The following is a 15419-nucleotide window of genomic DNA, read 5'->3' as shown; positions in this document are numbered from 1 at the left end:
TATTGTTGTAACTGCATGCGTGACTTCCCAATCAATTTGTAGTTGGGCAACGGGGGACCTCAAAGCACAATCTGTCATCAGTGTTAGGATATTATAATGGGAGAGACAAAGACAAGAGGATTAGATTCTTCCTTCTGTTAAAGAAATTTGTATTTTATTAGGAAAAGAATCCCAAAGACTGTCTATTATTCTGATACCTGCAAGCAACTGGCTGATGTGCCCATGACTCCCTTGTGGTGCGAACTCATTAGATCCTGAAAGCTTTCTAGGGTCAAATTTAGTTCTGTTTTGGAGAAGAAGCTTTCTTAACAAGTACTTGGGAGCTGCAGCAAGTGGGACATGATTCTATCTGCTTTGTGGGGCATTGTGCTAGAAATATAGGGGCATAGGCCTGGAAGGGGCCTCCTGGGATCAAGTGTAAAATTTGAAATTTGGGCTACTTGGTAAAGCTTTTATTGTCCTTGCTTTGAGAAGAAGGGTTGTAAACCTTGTGTCTCGGTCAGATTTGTGCTCTAGAAACCTCCCTCCCGCCTACCCTGGAGTCTTTTCAATTGCATTTGATTATGTTTTTAGTTAGTTCTTGGTATAAAATGGTATTTATTCTAAAAACTGAGATTCCACCCCAGACATGTCTGTATGTTGGCAATAGCTATGAAATGGTCCTTGCGCTTGGTTCTGCAAAGAACTCTGAAGAGCTTTTGTGGGGGTGAGAGAAAGTTGCTACATCTGCAGCATCTGAAACTATAATTTATCACGGAATTAATTTGAGTTATTTATAAACATATAAAATACAGGACAACCTGAAATAATTTTCAAAGTCACTTTTTGACTTTGAGAACTGCAGGGCGGGGGAGAAGCTTGGGATTATGAGAGTATTCTGAGTAATAACGTTTCCTCTCTCTTTCTTTTTCTTTCAAGAACCTTTTTAAAACACTGGGGTTATTGGAGTGGTCGAATTTTTCCTGGATTTGAGTGAGAAATTCAGAAGACTGAAGCCCAGGCTCACTGTCTACCTTTCACGGAGGCCCAGCCGTGAGAGGACAGAAGAAGGCACGTGGCGAATCATGACAGCTGACAAAGAAAAAGACAAAGACAAAGAGAAGGACAGAGACAGAGACCGGGACAAGGAGCGAGACAAAAGAGACAAAGCGAGAGAGAGCGAGAACTCGCGTCCTCGTCGGAGCTGTACTTTGGAAGGAGGCGCCAAGAATTATGCCGAGAGCGACCACAGTGAAGACGAGGACAACGATAACAACAGCGCTACCACGGAGGAGTCTACAAAGAAAAATAAAAAGAAACCACCGAAGAAGAAATCTCGCTACGAGAGAACGGACAACGGTGAGATAACGTCCTTCATCACAGAGGATGATGTTGTCTACAGGCCTGGAGGTAAGGAGCTCTAAACACGTGCTAGTTCGGGTTGTAGTTGCATAGCCCCCTACCGTGTCTCAGCTGCAGTGTCCGTGGTGGTCCTAGAAGGGAGGGTGTGCAGTCTCCAGTGGACACAGGCAAACTTTCTTGTCATGTGCTTTCCATATCTCTCTCAATTCTGATTTGGGGGTGAACTTAAGTCCTATTCTTAAGAAAAATACCCCTTTTCCTTACCATTATGTTGTCTTATTCTGTATCGGTGCTCTCTCTCTGCTTTTCCCGTCTTTTTTTATTTTGCATCCTCAGTTCACATCTCCACTCCTTCTTGGCTGTCCTTTCCATCCAATTCCTTATATTCCTGTCTGTAACTGGCCACAGTCTAGAATGTCAGGCTTGCGAAGGGAGTTAAGATTCGCTTGGGCCTGGCCTCGCTATAGTGGAATACGTTATTCTGCAGTCATGCTCCTTGTGGGTACTGCTCTTGAACAAAGGTGGCTTCACTTCCAGAAAGTTCAGCCTGCACTGTAAACGAATTAATTACTCCCAGTGCTCCTTCCATGCAGACTGGCCTTGAGCTGTGTGCCTTGGAACTGCCAGGCTCCGCGTCGCAGCTCCAGAGCGGGGACGAGAAATTCTGATGGCTTCTCCAACTACGGTTCTACGGGCTTCCAGCTTCCCTGCTCTGGAGCTGGGAGCTGAGCCCCAGCTGAGTTGGCAGTATGTAAGGACTCCTTTGAGAGACATGAGATCATTTGCCAGAGTCTGTGACTGAGTCTGATTACCGCTGTTCGTATTACTTGCTTTTAAAGCTCCATTGCCAACTTCACAAGCCATCTTCATGGGAGGAGGTGTTTATAGCTGAGGCTGCTCTAGGCAGTGAACTGCAAGTCAGGGCATCTGGGAGCCTAGTCCTCATAATGCTATTGGCTTGTTTTCCTGACAGACTTGATCACATAATATTTCACGTAGTTTACCCATTGATTAAAGCAAGTCATATGTGCTAGCCTTTCTGGAGCTCTCTGGCTTTCAGTGAAAAGCTGTATATTCTCACTATAAATATTTGTTCTGTGTGAAAACATTGGTATCTTATCAAGGTTGTTTCAGGGCACAGTAGTAGAGGGTAAATTTCATTGTACCCTGGGTATCTTTTGATGTGCCAGTTATGTGAAATCCTGCAGTGATTAAGTTAGCTTTTTTCAGGGTTTAATTTTTTTTTTTAAAATTAGCCCTCCCTGAGGACCCTCTTGCTGTGCCCATTGTCAGTTGATCACTACACAGAAATTCCCCAGGAAAGTGGTTTGTGGTGGTGGTGTTTTTTTTTTGTTTTTTTTTTATTCTGGTTGCCATCTTCATTTTGAATAATAATTTCTATTTGGGGGTAAAAGAATTGTGAAATCTTGATTGCATGAGTAATTGCAGTTGTTTGTTTCACCGTAAGGGGTATTTATTCTTGTCTCTGCTATCAAAAGGATTAGCTTCGGGGCTCCACTATTTTTATCCTGCTCTTCTGTAAAATCGGCAGCGTGCTATACTATGGTAACACTGCTGGAGCAAAACAGAAACTGACTCCAAAGGAAAACAGTGGAAGCTAATGATGGGAAGCCTGTGTAATTTTCTAATGGTCTGTTGCATTTCTAGAGTACTAAAGCTTTATGTGGAAGCTGGTGAAACAGCTGTAAATAGTGTAAAATGTTGGTACTCTTTTTCTAACCTGTCAGTCATCTGTTTCTTTTGGTTGCTGCAGTGTGTGTGGCCAGTTGGGTTGTGTGAAGTTTTGGTCCCTGATTTGATTCGGTGGCGATTCGGCTCGTTTCGGTGGCCGAATCTCCGAATCTGAATCGAATCAGAGGACCCTTTAATTTCTCTGAATTGAATTGCAACCCTCCAAATTGATTCGGAAAGATTCGGCGATTCAAACATGGACACAGCTTTAAATGTTTTTTCTACATACCTCTAGGTAGCAGGGGCTTGTGAGTGCTGTGGTGCTGGGGAGCGTGGAGTGTCCCACGGAGGTGCGGGCGGCTCCCTAGTGCGCTCAGCAGCAGACCTGGAAGTGGACCAGAAGCACTTCCACGTCTACCGGGGAGTGTGCAGGGGGGCTTCCTGCACCCCCCCCCCCCACCAGCTCGGCGACTGGTGCCTCCTGGGCCTGGGGGTGCTCCCAGGGTCCCCCTGCAGCCAATGACTGAGCCGGGGTGGGGTGGGGCAGCCCTCTCCCTGGCAGCCCAGGAAGTGGACCAGAAATACTTCAGGTTCTCTGCCAAGCACACGGGGGGGGGCCCACGTTCCTGTGGGACGCTCCATACGCCCCAGCATCGCAGCATTCACAAACTGTGCTGGTACCTCAAGGTGTGTAGAAAAAACATTTAAAGCTGCGTCTATGTCCGAATCGCCGATTTTCCAAATCGGCATCGAATCTTCAGAATCAATTAATCGAATCACTGTCCCTGATTTGGGCTGAATCCAAATCGAATAGTGCCTGCTTCACACACCTCTACTGACCAACTCCCAGATGAGTGGGGTGTGATGGTGTTTTTTTGCCTTGTGTATAATCGAGTCAAAGGGTTTAAATAATGGTAGGTTCTTTTGGAGGTAAAGTTTTAAGTTGTTTTTTTCTTTTATTCTCTCTTCTATACAAAAAAAAAAATCTTGTTTTTATATAGATGCATCAACTTATTTCCAAGAAGCACACCTCAGATGTGCCAAATTGAAAATATTTATTACGCTGTTTGCTTCTCAATAGTCAGGACTTTTAAATTATGAAATATATGACCAGTGGAGGAGCAAAAGTAGGGAATCCACAGAATTCAGCTTTGGGGTAGCTTAACTCCAATGTCAGTGGATTGGGATCACTTATGGTATATTAAGCACAGCTTTTGCGCGGGTTTTGTGGTGAAGTGCTTTAATGCACTGGCTTTTCATTGCTGAGTGACCTGGCTTAAAATGGAGGTAGAAAATCAGTTTGTTTTGTCGTCTTAGTAGTTCATATAATAGAACTGGGAAAAAATAGGACACTGTAGGTGCTTTCCACTGAAAGTATCAGTCTGACTTTTGGGTAGACATGTTTTGGCAGGAAAGCAGAATTTAGTACAAAAATGCCTGCGTTGTGTCTGGGTCCAATGATCATCAATCTGATTTTCTGACTAATTCTCAAAAAGAAAGTGCTTTATACTCTGCCTGCTGGTGAGGGTGCGGGGGAGCAGGCATAGGGGAAGAGGAACTTGCTGGCAAACAAGCTTCCTTTGAATTTTTTAGGCTGACAGTTTTAAATAGCTCCTTTTAGATGCAAGTCCCATGCTATATACACACAACTGTTAGTTTTATGTATGCATCCTGCATATTCTATAAATATTTGTTGTGCTCCCTTAAACAGCTGCTGCTTGCAGCCGCTATTGGGATATAAAATTGCAGCTCTTGAATAGGGGACTCCAGCATCATCCACCAGTTAGATGGGTCTTTTTCCGTTGTAGTGCAGGAGGATTTTTTTATATCCAGTTTTTTAGTGCCTGTGGCTTTCAAAGGAAGTTTTTTGTTTTTTTTTTAATTTCAGAAAAGCCATAGGAATGTAATGAATTTAGGAAAAGCATTATTTTGAACTCGCACCTCAGTATTCACCAGAGAATCCACACCGGAGCAAGAAGCCTTTAAAGGCTGTGAATGTGGGAAAAGCATCAGCGATTGCTCATGCTTTATACGCTGCAGGAGAATCTACTTGGAAGAGAAATCTTATTTACGTTTGGCATGTAGCAAAAGCTTCAGTTAGGGCTTGTACCTTCTTATTCACCAGAGATCACACAGTGGGGAGAAATGCTATTTATGTACCAAGTGTGGGAAAAGCTTCAATCATGGCACAGACCTTTTTGAATCATCAGAGAACCCACACTCAGTGAGAACTGTCAGCTCTGGCCAAGCATCAGTCAGACCTTATTAGCCACCTGGGAGCACACATGGTTGACAATGTTGGAGAACAGTCTGCTCATACAAATAATAAAAAAAAACCCCTTAATTGAACATTATTTTAGGAGGTGGCTGTTGGAAAACAAGTTCTAAGGGAGTTGAGTGCTTGGGACAGCAATTACTTTTTAGATTGTGATTATCTGGAAAAAGCTGCATGGTCCGGCAAAAGGTGCGGAGTCAGGGAAACCACCTTGGAAACAGCCTCCACCATGTCGATGTGGGCAAGTTAACTGAAACCCTTTGTGCCCATTTCCTCTGTAGGATAAGTGCTGTACCAGCCAAACCTTCCAGGGAGGTTATGAAGCTTATTTTGGTTGCTCTGAGATTACTTGATGAAAGGCGACCCAGAGGAATGTAGCTGTAAGATTACGTAAGAGATTATTCTGGTTTTGTAATGTGAATAGCACGTGTTGAACAAAGTCTGCTTTTCAGTAATTAAAATAAAACACAGCTCCTAATGATCACATTCCGATGACTTGTCTTTTTTGCCCCTTTAGTCATCTCTCTCTCTATCTCTCTTGTTTGCTTCAATGATGCTTTTGGATAGCAGTAAAAATTCAGACCGCTAGAAATCCCCTTGCTGAAGAAGCATGAGCTTAGCTACCCTCTTCAAAGCTGATTAGCCGTCTGCAAGATATTATAAATGACGTCTTAACTGGATTGTCGCATCTTAAATGGTATATTTCCAGTGCTTACTGTATGGTCACAAAGAAGGTTAAGTGCAAATTAAGATTTTATTTGGTAGCTTCTGACTTGCGTAAGAGTTAAACATAGTTGGGCAAATTCATAGGCATTTGGGCTGCTTGTGGCAATTGCACCGTTGTATTGTGCTGCCTTGCCCAGTGAGAGGTGTTGAGCTACCTTGCACTTACAGGATAGAAACAGATGCCGGCAGTTATGGCACAACAGCTACACTATAGTATGTCCGTGAATAAACCTCACAGTAACTCATTTGGGTGCTCATACCCTTCCACAGTAAGCAGTGCATCACAAGGGTATAAATTATGTGGGTGGCCTCTTTTAATGTGCATCTTCAAACTTAAACTTCCTGTTAGTCGCTTTTCAGGAAAGCAGTTTAATTTTGTATTATCCGGGGTCAGCTCTGATTGGTGTAGTTGAAGATCCCATTGCTCTTATTCTATTCTCCTGGCAGTTAGTTCCTGGGTCTTTGGCTAACATTTCTTTCAAAATCAACCTTGCTGCTGTTCAGGCCTCTGTCAACCTATTTGTTTTTCTGTCATCTTGCCCCAGAAGTAGTTGCATTTCACTGGTGGCAGGCAGAAATGATTAACATTTATTGTTTGGAAGAAAGGGATTATATAAGTATATAGCTTATTGTTGAGTATGTGAATGAACACATCTATACTTGATCTTGACTAGAGCATTTCTATATTCAAGTGCTGCTGCTTGAGTCTGAATGTGATTTTTAGCCTTTGTGTTTTTGTTTGAAAATACACAAGTCCATACTACAAACTTGTTTGACCTTGTTGTATTTTCTCCCCTTTCCCTGTCTAATTTACTTTTTCTTCTTTCCTGGCAGCTATTAGCCTGTTTTTTGTTGAAATGACTGTCATGGCAACAAAATGATTTATTGCAGAGAGTGCATCCAGATTTGCTTACAGGCTTCTTCACTGTGTGGTATTGGTGGTACAAGTTGACTTGATCAGGGTTGGAAAATTATTTATTCATTTTTTGTTTCCTTCATATCCACTTAAAAGGTTTAGGTTTCATTTGCTTTCATTTCTAACACAGATTGAGTCCAGCTAGATGAGACATCTACCTAGACATAGCCATGTTCTAACAGGGTTGACTTTCCCATACGGTTTGCATCTACGTGCAATATGGTTAACACATGGTTCCTATTTGTGTGGGTGTAATTTGTTTTAAACTCAGAGTTTAACAGTTCTGCTTGCATGATTGGCAGACTGTAAGCAGCTTCAAACATTGATTTTTTTTTTTTGATTTTTTTTTTTTTTGCTGTGTGGGCCAGACCTCCTCACTCCTTACTTCGGTTAGTCGGACGGTCTTAACTCTTGGTTTTTCTGCAGGAGAACATCCCAAAGGTCATTACTTTATGAGGAAAAACACGTGCTGTCCTTTGTATTGGACATCAGCAGCTGGCACTTTATAGGGCAGCTCCCCAGATTTGTTTGTTCTTTTTCCCCATGTTTCAGTGCTTCAGACTGTTTGGCAATAGACTGGGTGCGGAAAGACAAGCCCAACCCTGGGTGTGGAGAGGCAATAGGGCTGTGTGCATATGTTGAACTTCATTTGGCAGTTTACCTAAGTATATATAGCAGTTTACTATCTTGTTCGTTGAGAGAACGGAACAGAAAAGCAGCTGCTAGCTTGTGCCAGCTGCCCTTTTTTTCTTAGAAGGGAGTAGATGCCTACTGGGATTATTTGTATCCAGTCTGTCATCATGTGTGTATTGCCTCAGTAAGTTCATAATCAAAGAAAGTCATAGGTTTAAGTGGGGCATGTTAGGTTTTGGGTTGTTGTTTTTTTTCTTGAAGAATTTGAAGCTGCAGTTGATTATAATGTGATATTCCTGGTTTTGCTATGGGTAAAAGAGGGCACCGTGTGATGGAAAACGAGTAGTTGGATGGTATACCCTTCACCTGAGTGTGAAAGTCTGGCAACTTCTTACTTAGCTGCTTGTTTCCAGAGGGCACGGACATGAAAGAACACTGAAAAGATATTAAAAATAACTATGCTGCTCTTCTGGACTTCTGGCTGAGGGGGTGGAGCACATGACACATTCACTGTATAGTAAATTGGCGTTACCATGTAGTCAAAGTGGAGCAGACACATGATGCACAGCCCTACTACATAATAAATCATTCAAGTCCATGGTAAAGTTACCATTTGAAAACTGTGAAGTAACTGTACTGCGTGGGAGAGTTACTGTGCACTAGGCACGGCCTCTGCTCCTAGGAAGCTCCATTGGGTGCGTCTACATGTTCAATTAATGCAGCTGAATGAACTCTGGTGCAGTTTGTGCTGGAGTTTATTGTGCTGCGTTTGCACATGCACCCAGGGTGTTGAGCCAGGGTGGAACAGCTGCGGCTGATGAGGGACCCGGGGGTTAGCCTGCCAGCCTGGGCCGGCTGCTCTGACCTGGTTCAACGTGCTGAGAAGGGGCTGGCTGGGGCACGAGGGTGCTTCAGTGTGGGGCTAGCCATCAGGCAGCAGTGGAGCACACTCATGCCCCAGGCGGCCCTGGTAGTGTCTGCATGTGCGCTGCGCCGGAGTAAATAACTCCACTATCGGATAGTGCTTGTGTTTGGCAGTCTATCCTCCAGTGGAGTTAATTAGTTTACTCCATCCTAACAGCACTGTGTAGATGGTGATGTTTTACTGCAGGGCTAATTAGTTTACTGCAAGTAGGCAAGCCCATTCAGTGTTACCTATCCAGACCGAATTATTGCATGGTAGCGGTTTCATGCCTGCATGCGTGTTTTTCAGCTTTCTAATTAATCTTCCTCGGGTCTCCGGACAGATGACCTCTGAGCATGCTTGGCTTTGGGTGGAAAGGGATCAGGCTTTTAACCAAATCGGATTGCAGAAGTTGTTGATTAAAGTTTGTGGCTCCTATTGCAAGTGGATGTTTTTCCAGCTTTTGAATGGGCCTGTCTCTTAACTGAACACCTTTTATACACCTGTCTTGATAAACAGAAGAATCCCAAAATAATCCCTTTTCTGACTTGGAAGGTCAAAAGGGAATGCTGCTTGTAGAAAAACCTGGTGCCTGACAAGGAAGAGTTTTTTCTCTGACTGGGTTGTAGCCATGTTATGAGGATGAGAATTTGGTTGGAATAATGATGGTCCATTTAGACCCATCAACAGAAAAACAAATTATCCTGTATATCACTTGGAAATGAGGGCAGTGTTTTGCTGTAGCTATCCAGAAACATTTAAAAGGATCTACGAGGATTAAAAGGATTTGTAAGGATCCATTCCAGCAATGACATCAGGAACTACATAAACAGCAAATGCAGCAGAAGAACTGCAGGCGTGGTAACAGAGGGGGTAAATGTGTTTCTACAGGAAGAATAATACCTTTGACCACTGTCTGTTATCTTTGAGGATAGTGTGGTCACTTGGGTTGAATGAGCTCACAGCTCGTTCTAGGAGAAGTCACTGTTGGTAGGTGTTCCTAGAATAATGCAAAATCTGAACTCCAGATTGAAGAGACGCTGAATGAAATACCATTTTTAGCATAATCAGGGATGTAGTAGTGCAAAACTTGGTATAAGTTGTGTAGGTAAGAGTACAAACTGCTAAATGACTCATTGCTGATCCCATGAGAATCAGTAAAATATAATCCAAGGAAAGTTACTGCTTGAATAGAAGACCATGGTCTGGTAGATAGAGGCATCTCTCTCAACCAGAGCTCCACCAGTTTTGCAGCTCGGCATCATAGTTCTAATATCGGAAAACAGGTTTCGGACATCATAAATGCCCTAACATCTTACTGACCATAATGGGCAGGAGCCAATTTTTCGTATTTCCTGAGAAACAAGAGTCTTCGGCCCGTAGCTAGCCTTGGCTTGCACCTTGCAAGAATGGACCTGCTTGCAATTCATAGTGACCTGTGAAACGTCATGGATCATGTTTATGGCATTGGAAAGCAGGTCTTCCTTGATCTTGTTATGAGAGAAGGTAACTTGAATGGCACATTTTGAGTGCTACTGCCTCTGAGGATATAGGTGACATCAGTTAAGGAACGAAATCTAACAAAAAAAATTTAAGTGCTGTTTAAGAGGAAGCATTACCCCTTAAGCTATTGTCTGGGCAGGCATCGGATGACCAAAGAAATGCTGAATTAGCAGGTCAGAAAAGTACTCTTGTGAAATACTGCCACACGGCTGTCACAAGATGTGTCAAAGCAAGATCTTACAGACTTTCCACTTTGATATATTCTGTGATTATAGTTCATGTGGTCATTTTTCAAAGCAAGCCTTATGAAATAGCCTGCAGTCCACTCTGGCTTGCTCTGGGAGCCTGGAGGTGTTGGCTTATTGCACTGGTCCAGTGAGAAAGCAACAGAAGATGGCTGGTCAGCTTTTGTTTGCATTTCTAGGCTTGGCTGTAATGTCTGTCCGCTGGACTGCATCAAATAGAATTCCAGTCGCAGTGGAACCCAAATTGTATTTACCTAGCATCTAATTGGACTGAGATTTCCTGCAGTTATGTTAAAATCCACTGCCCTTTTGCTTAGCAAGCAAGCATTTGAACTCCCAAACTCCTGAGGTTTAGCTTTTGCTGGCTCAATTAATTGTTAAATGTTCCCTTTATTATAATTATAGATAGATGCTTTGCCTTGTTGTAACTGAGCAAATTGCTGAGACAGTTGTTTTAATCTGAATTCCTCTATCAGTTTTATAAAAACTCTTAATAAAAATAAAAAGAAGAAGAATGGGGGAAAAAAGGGAGAGGAAGCGGTTTGGTTTTGAAGTGAGCTAGCGGTATCCGAGTTGGAGAACACTAGTGAAATTGAAATGCAGGAATTTGGCGCTTGCCCTGACAGCGATTGGCTTGCATTTGACATTGACCCATGTGTTTGTTATTTTTCCAGATATTGCTTTCTATTTATTCTGACAGCCTCACCAGCTGAGAAGCAGGCGTGCCAGAATTAAAATTTTATATATATGTGTGTGTGTGTGTGTGTGTGTGTGTGTGTGTGTGTGTGTGTGTATATATATATATCTATATATATATATATATATACACACACACACATACATACATACGTATAAGCAAGCATACTCGCACTCTTGCTCTCTCTCTCGCCCTTGTTTTCTAGGAAACTTAACTTGCTTTTCAGTAATTTTTTTTGGGGGTGGGGGGGAATCTCCCTGTGCTGAGAATTTAAATGCTAGTTTCTTTGCTGAGTCATCTGCATAAAATGCAATTTATCATCCCATTCGAAGCTATAAGTGTACCTTCAGAAGCTCTTGCAGGCAGACTTCTCCCTTCCAATTTAGGCTATGTTGCCCTGATCCTTCTTGGGGATCTGCATGGGTGAACTCTTAGGTCTGCCCAGATTTCTTTGCAAGATTAGCACTTTAATCTGCATATGTTCTAACCCCATCTGCTCTCCCTGCTCTTCATGTGTCACCTGTTACTGAAATAGTAATATAACTTCTAAAGAGTTTGCAGTTTAGTATCACATCTTCAGTTGCTGTGAATTATAAACTTCAGAAACCACAGCTGCTTGGGAGTTGACAAGTATGCCCTTTATTTTTCAGATGTATACCAGTGCACCTTTAATCACTTTGAAGCACATGAACAATCAAAATCATCATCATAAAAAAAAAAAAATCAAACAACACCCCTCTCAAAGCATTCCCCTCCCCACTACCACTTGAGATTTTTCTATTTTAAGAGACCATCATAAGGACAACCCTGTCTCCGTTAAAACCGTTCTCTGTTTATCCACCCTTTTTAATAATGCAGAAGAGAGGGAGAGAGGGTCTGGGTAAACAGCCAAGCCTTGCAGCAAGCCAAGAAGGTCAACAAACTGTACAAAGGCAGCCCAGAAGGTTTCTCTTTGAACTGGATTGAAGCACGTAGAGATTGCTGGCATTTCCAAGCCCTGTTAAGTTTGGGTTGCTTAAATGATTTACCACTGGAGCTTTTCATAGGTAGCAGTTGTTTGTAATTTCCTTTTCATTTTCAGGACTTGAAATGTTATGAGAAATGTGTTAATATAGGTGACTAGGTGAGCAATCCTAAGGGTTCAAAATAATTTGAATCAAGGGACAGAATGCATTGGCAATTCATAGGTGTATGGTACAGGCTTTCAGGTTTCTTTTCAGAGGGCATCAATTCCTACCCTGCCTTCATGTTTTAATTGAATATAGACAGCAAACTGCTTGTTAGACTTGTTTACTTATGAACCTCTTTTGCAAGGAGGAGCACTGAGGTGATATTTCTGTATGGCCCATTAATAGGAAGAGAATAAAAACTGCATTTCCAACTTCTGAAGTTCGGTTTCTTTTGTCTTCTATCTAAATGCAGTGGGCATTGTTTTCTTTCTTTTCTGTATGTGGGGCAGCTGTTAATGCTCGACAGATGGAGTCCCACTTAAGGCTGATCAATAGAGGTTGATCCAACACATAGTTTTGTCTTTGTTTTTGCTTTGCTATCTGTGTGGATCCTCAAACCGGGTAATATAGAGGGGGAGAAGCAGGGGAGGGAAGACATTGGGAATTTGTAGGGAAAGAGTGTTAATGTTAATCTAATATGTCATTTCTCATACTGTCCCTTGTACATTAATCTGTAGAATTGAGAGAGTGCTTGATGGATTTCTCATAGCAAATGAGCCCTGCGCAAGTGCGGCGTTTTAGATGAGGTGATCACTCTGTGTGGGCATTTGTCCCCTTTCAGGCATCTTCATCCCTGCATGTCTTATCACAACAAATCAAGAAGATGTTCCATCATTGACTGTTATAATGAAACCTTATTAAAAATCATCTCTATGCTGCAAGTTCTGTGCGTGTGTGGTGGTGCTGCACTGCCTACACCAAAAAAGCTTAGACTCCTAAAATAAAATACCCTGTCAAACTAAGGCATTTTGAGCTTTTGCAAGGTCTGTAGGGTGAAGTTTCACATTAAGACCGTATTGATACATTTTTGGTACATGGCAGCAGCAGTAGATATAATTGAAAAGCCGTGGTTTAATTACCATAGGTACTCATGGTGCACAGATACCAGGGGCTTTGCAAATTGCATTAGGGAATTACTTTTGCAGCTGATGAACATAGGAAGATTGCAACTCCTACACAGAATAACACTTATTAATGTGGAATATAGCACGCCATTATGAAACTGGGCAAACGAAAATGTGAGGTAGAAATGCTACTGGGATTGAGTTTGAATAATTGTCCCAAGGGTGGGGGGGAAAAAAATCTTTGAGCATTTTTCGTGGGATGGAGCTGCTGAATTGCTCTTGTAGTTTCTGTGCTTGATGGCCTCTGAAGATTTGTACTTAACTGTTAAGCCTCAATAGAAAGTTGCGCCTGTTTTGGTCAGCACATCGTTCTGAAGTTTTGTGGGGGGAGAAGGCATTTCTTCTCCGTAAATGGAGTTAACTGGAGACAGTCCTGCAGTTCAGCTTCAGAATGCAGGCTTTGGAAAAGCCATGGTTTTTCAGCATTTCGAGAAAAAAAGATGACAGTGTTGGGTGTTGATTGTAAACATTCCCCTACACTTACAACTCGGATACAATCCTGGAAGTGCGTGAAAACTAATGAGTGAAACAGGCTATAATTAGTGAAACTGCTACTCTATTTTCAGTGTCCAAATGGAGTGTGAAATGCTAGAGGTAAATACAGCTTAAATGGTGAAAAGGAATTTATTTAAAAAATGTTCACATCTCAATGGTGTCTGCTCAGTTGGTTAACACTGGCAAGATAAAATTGAAATGAACTGAATGACATAGCTTGTTCTATAACGTAGGTGAATGCTACTGGACAAAAGACTTGGCGAATGTGTTCACCTTCCTAAAGAAATTTGCACTGAACTAAGGATAACCAAGGGTGGGGTGTTTATGTGATCATGAAAGAGGCAGCCTCAGTCCATCTGTCTGTCCATCTATCTGTGCAACCCTCCTATTGAGCAAAGTGATATCAACCAGAGACATTTCTTTGTCCAGTCTTCCTTTTCCATTCAGAGGTCAAGGCGTTATGGATGCTTTCCTTTCACCTTTTGCTTCCTGTTGTGGCAAGATTTCAGACCAGAAACCCTTCCATTCTTGATCGCCCGGGTCTAGAAAATCTGTGTTCATCTCATCCCAGCATCCTAGGGTTTGTGGTTTTGATTGGTAAGGGCTTCTAATCCTTTCTAAACAAAGAATTCTTGTATTGCCTGGTTTTTCCATTGAGATGTTTGTTGCTTATTTCCAACAAGGAAATGTTCATCTTTATTGTAAGTATGGTAATCCTTGTTTTTAATTCTGTACTGTAGGGAAGTAGGCACACATCTTGGCAGGTGTCTAGGATATTAAGAAATTTTTTCTTTTAAAAAAAAAAAAAGGCAAAACAAAAACAAAGGCATCATGTCGAAATGCACTTCTGCTATAAGATCAGCGTTACAGCAGCTGCACTAATTTGTTCTTTATAAAAAGCATGTCAAAGCCGTTTACAATTTAAACAATAGCAGAGTCTCCCATTTCATTTTGGAGAATAAGTGTAGCACTTAGGTTTTTAGATACAAATACTTTGTTTAAAACTACTAGGTTTGATTATACAAATGGCAGGTGGATGGCTATCAAATTGCGAGCCAACAGGGAGAGTAACAGACAGGCTTACTCACCATAAATGTCTGTATTTGCAGCACAGTGAGCTTTGAAGAGACAGAGAATGCAGCTATTTTAAACACAGAATAATGTGGAAATCTTCCCGATCAGAGATTTCAAATCACTGAAGTGATGCATTCATTTAGTTCTTTACTCCAAAACACCTGTTTCTGCTCCAGCAATTGAGAAGATAGGTTACTCTTTATCCTTTTGCCTAATCAAGTAGCTACATCTATCAGCTGTTCAAATGGGGAAGCTTTTATTATAAAAGCTGTATTGATGTCATAGGTGGTTTTGAAGATCTTAAAAGGCTTTACAGATAAACTGTATTCATCCTCTGAGGCAGAATAATAGACCTTACTTTTAAACTGGACAGGTAAGCATGGAAAAGATGTAAGATTTGTTGGAGTCTGTGCTAGATTTGGGGCACCAGACCTAGAAGCTTGAAGTCCCTCTTCTGTCCTTGTGTGTATGTTCACATGACAAACCACAAAGAAGTAAAGGAGAGTTCTTATCTGCTGAAAAGATTTAAAAATCGTGGCAAATACTTTATTTACAAAATGATTAAGTGACTTTCTTAAAGGCATTTTGGTGTCTCTGGTCAGTAAAATTCAAAATACCCATCTGTAGTTTCTCCTGCTGGCAATGACCGAATACTCAGTAGATCATCGAGTCTGACCCCCCTGCCCTGGGCAGGAAAGAGCCCTGGGGTCAGACGACTCCAGCCAGGTGCATGTCCAGCCTCCTCTTAAAGACCCCCAAGGTAGGGGAGAACACCACCTCCCTT

The 15419-nt window shown here is 42.0% G+C and overlaps 1 protein-coding gene across 3 annotated transcripts in view; it reads left to right on the top strand.

Annotated features, from left to right (window-relative positions):
• Positions 1–15419, top strand: part of RERE (arginine-glutamic acid dipeptide repeats) — a 378810-nt gene that overhangs the window by 129226 nt on the left and 234165 nt on the right. For all 3 annotated transcript variants that reach the window (XM_059716439.1, XM_059716437.1, XM_059716438.1), the window contains exon 2: positions 919–1389. In XM_059716439.1, the coding sequence (XP_059572422.1) occupies positions 1065–1389 (325 nt within the window). In that variant the 5' untranslated portion in view covers positions 919–1064. The remainder of the gene's footprint in view (positions 1–918; positions 1390–15419) is intronic.

The sequence above is a fragment of the Alligator mississippiensis genome, chromosome 13 (assembly GCF_030867095.1).
Source record: "Alligator mississippiensis isolate rAllMis1 chromosome 13, rAllMis1, whole genome shotgun sequence".
Taxonomy (NCBI): domain Eukaryota; kingdom Metazoa; phylum Chordata; order Crocodylia; family Alligatoridae; genus Alligator; species Alligator mississippiensis.
Note: the sequence above shows the minus strand (reverse complement) of the source record. Positions and strands in the feature narration are given on the sequence as shown.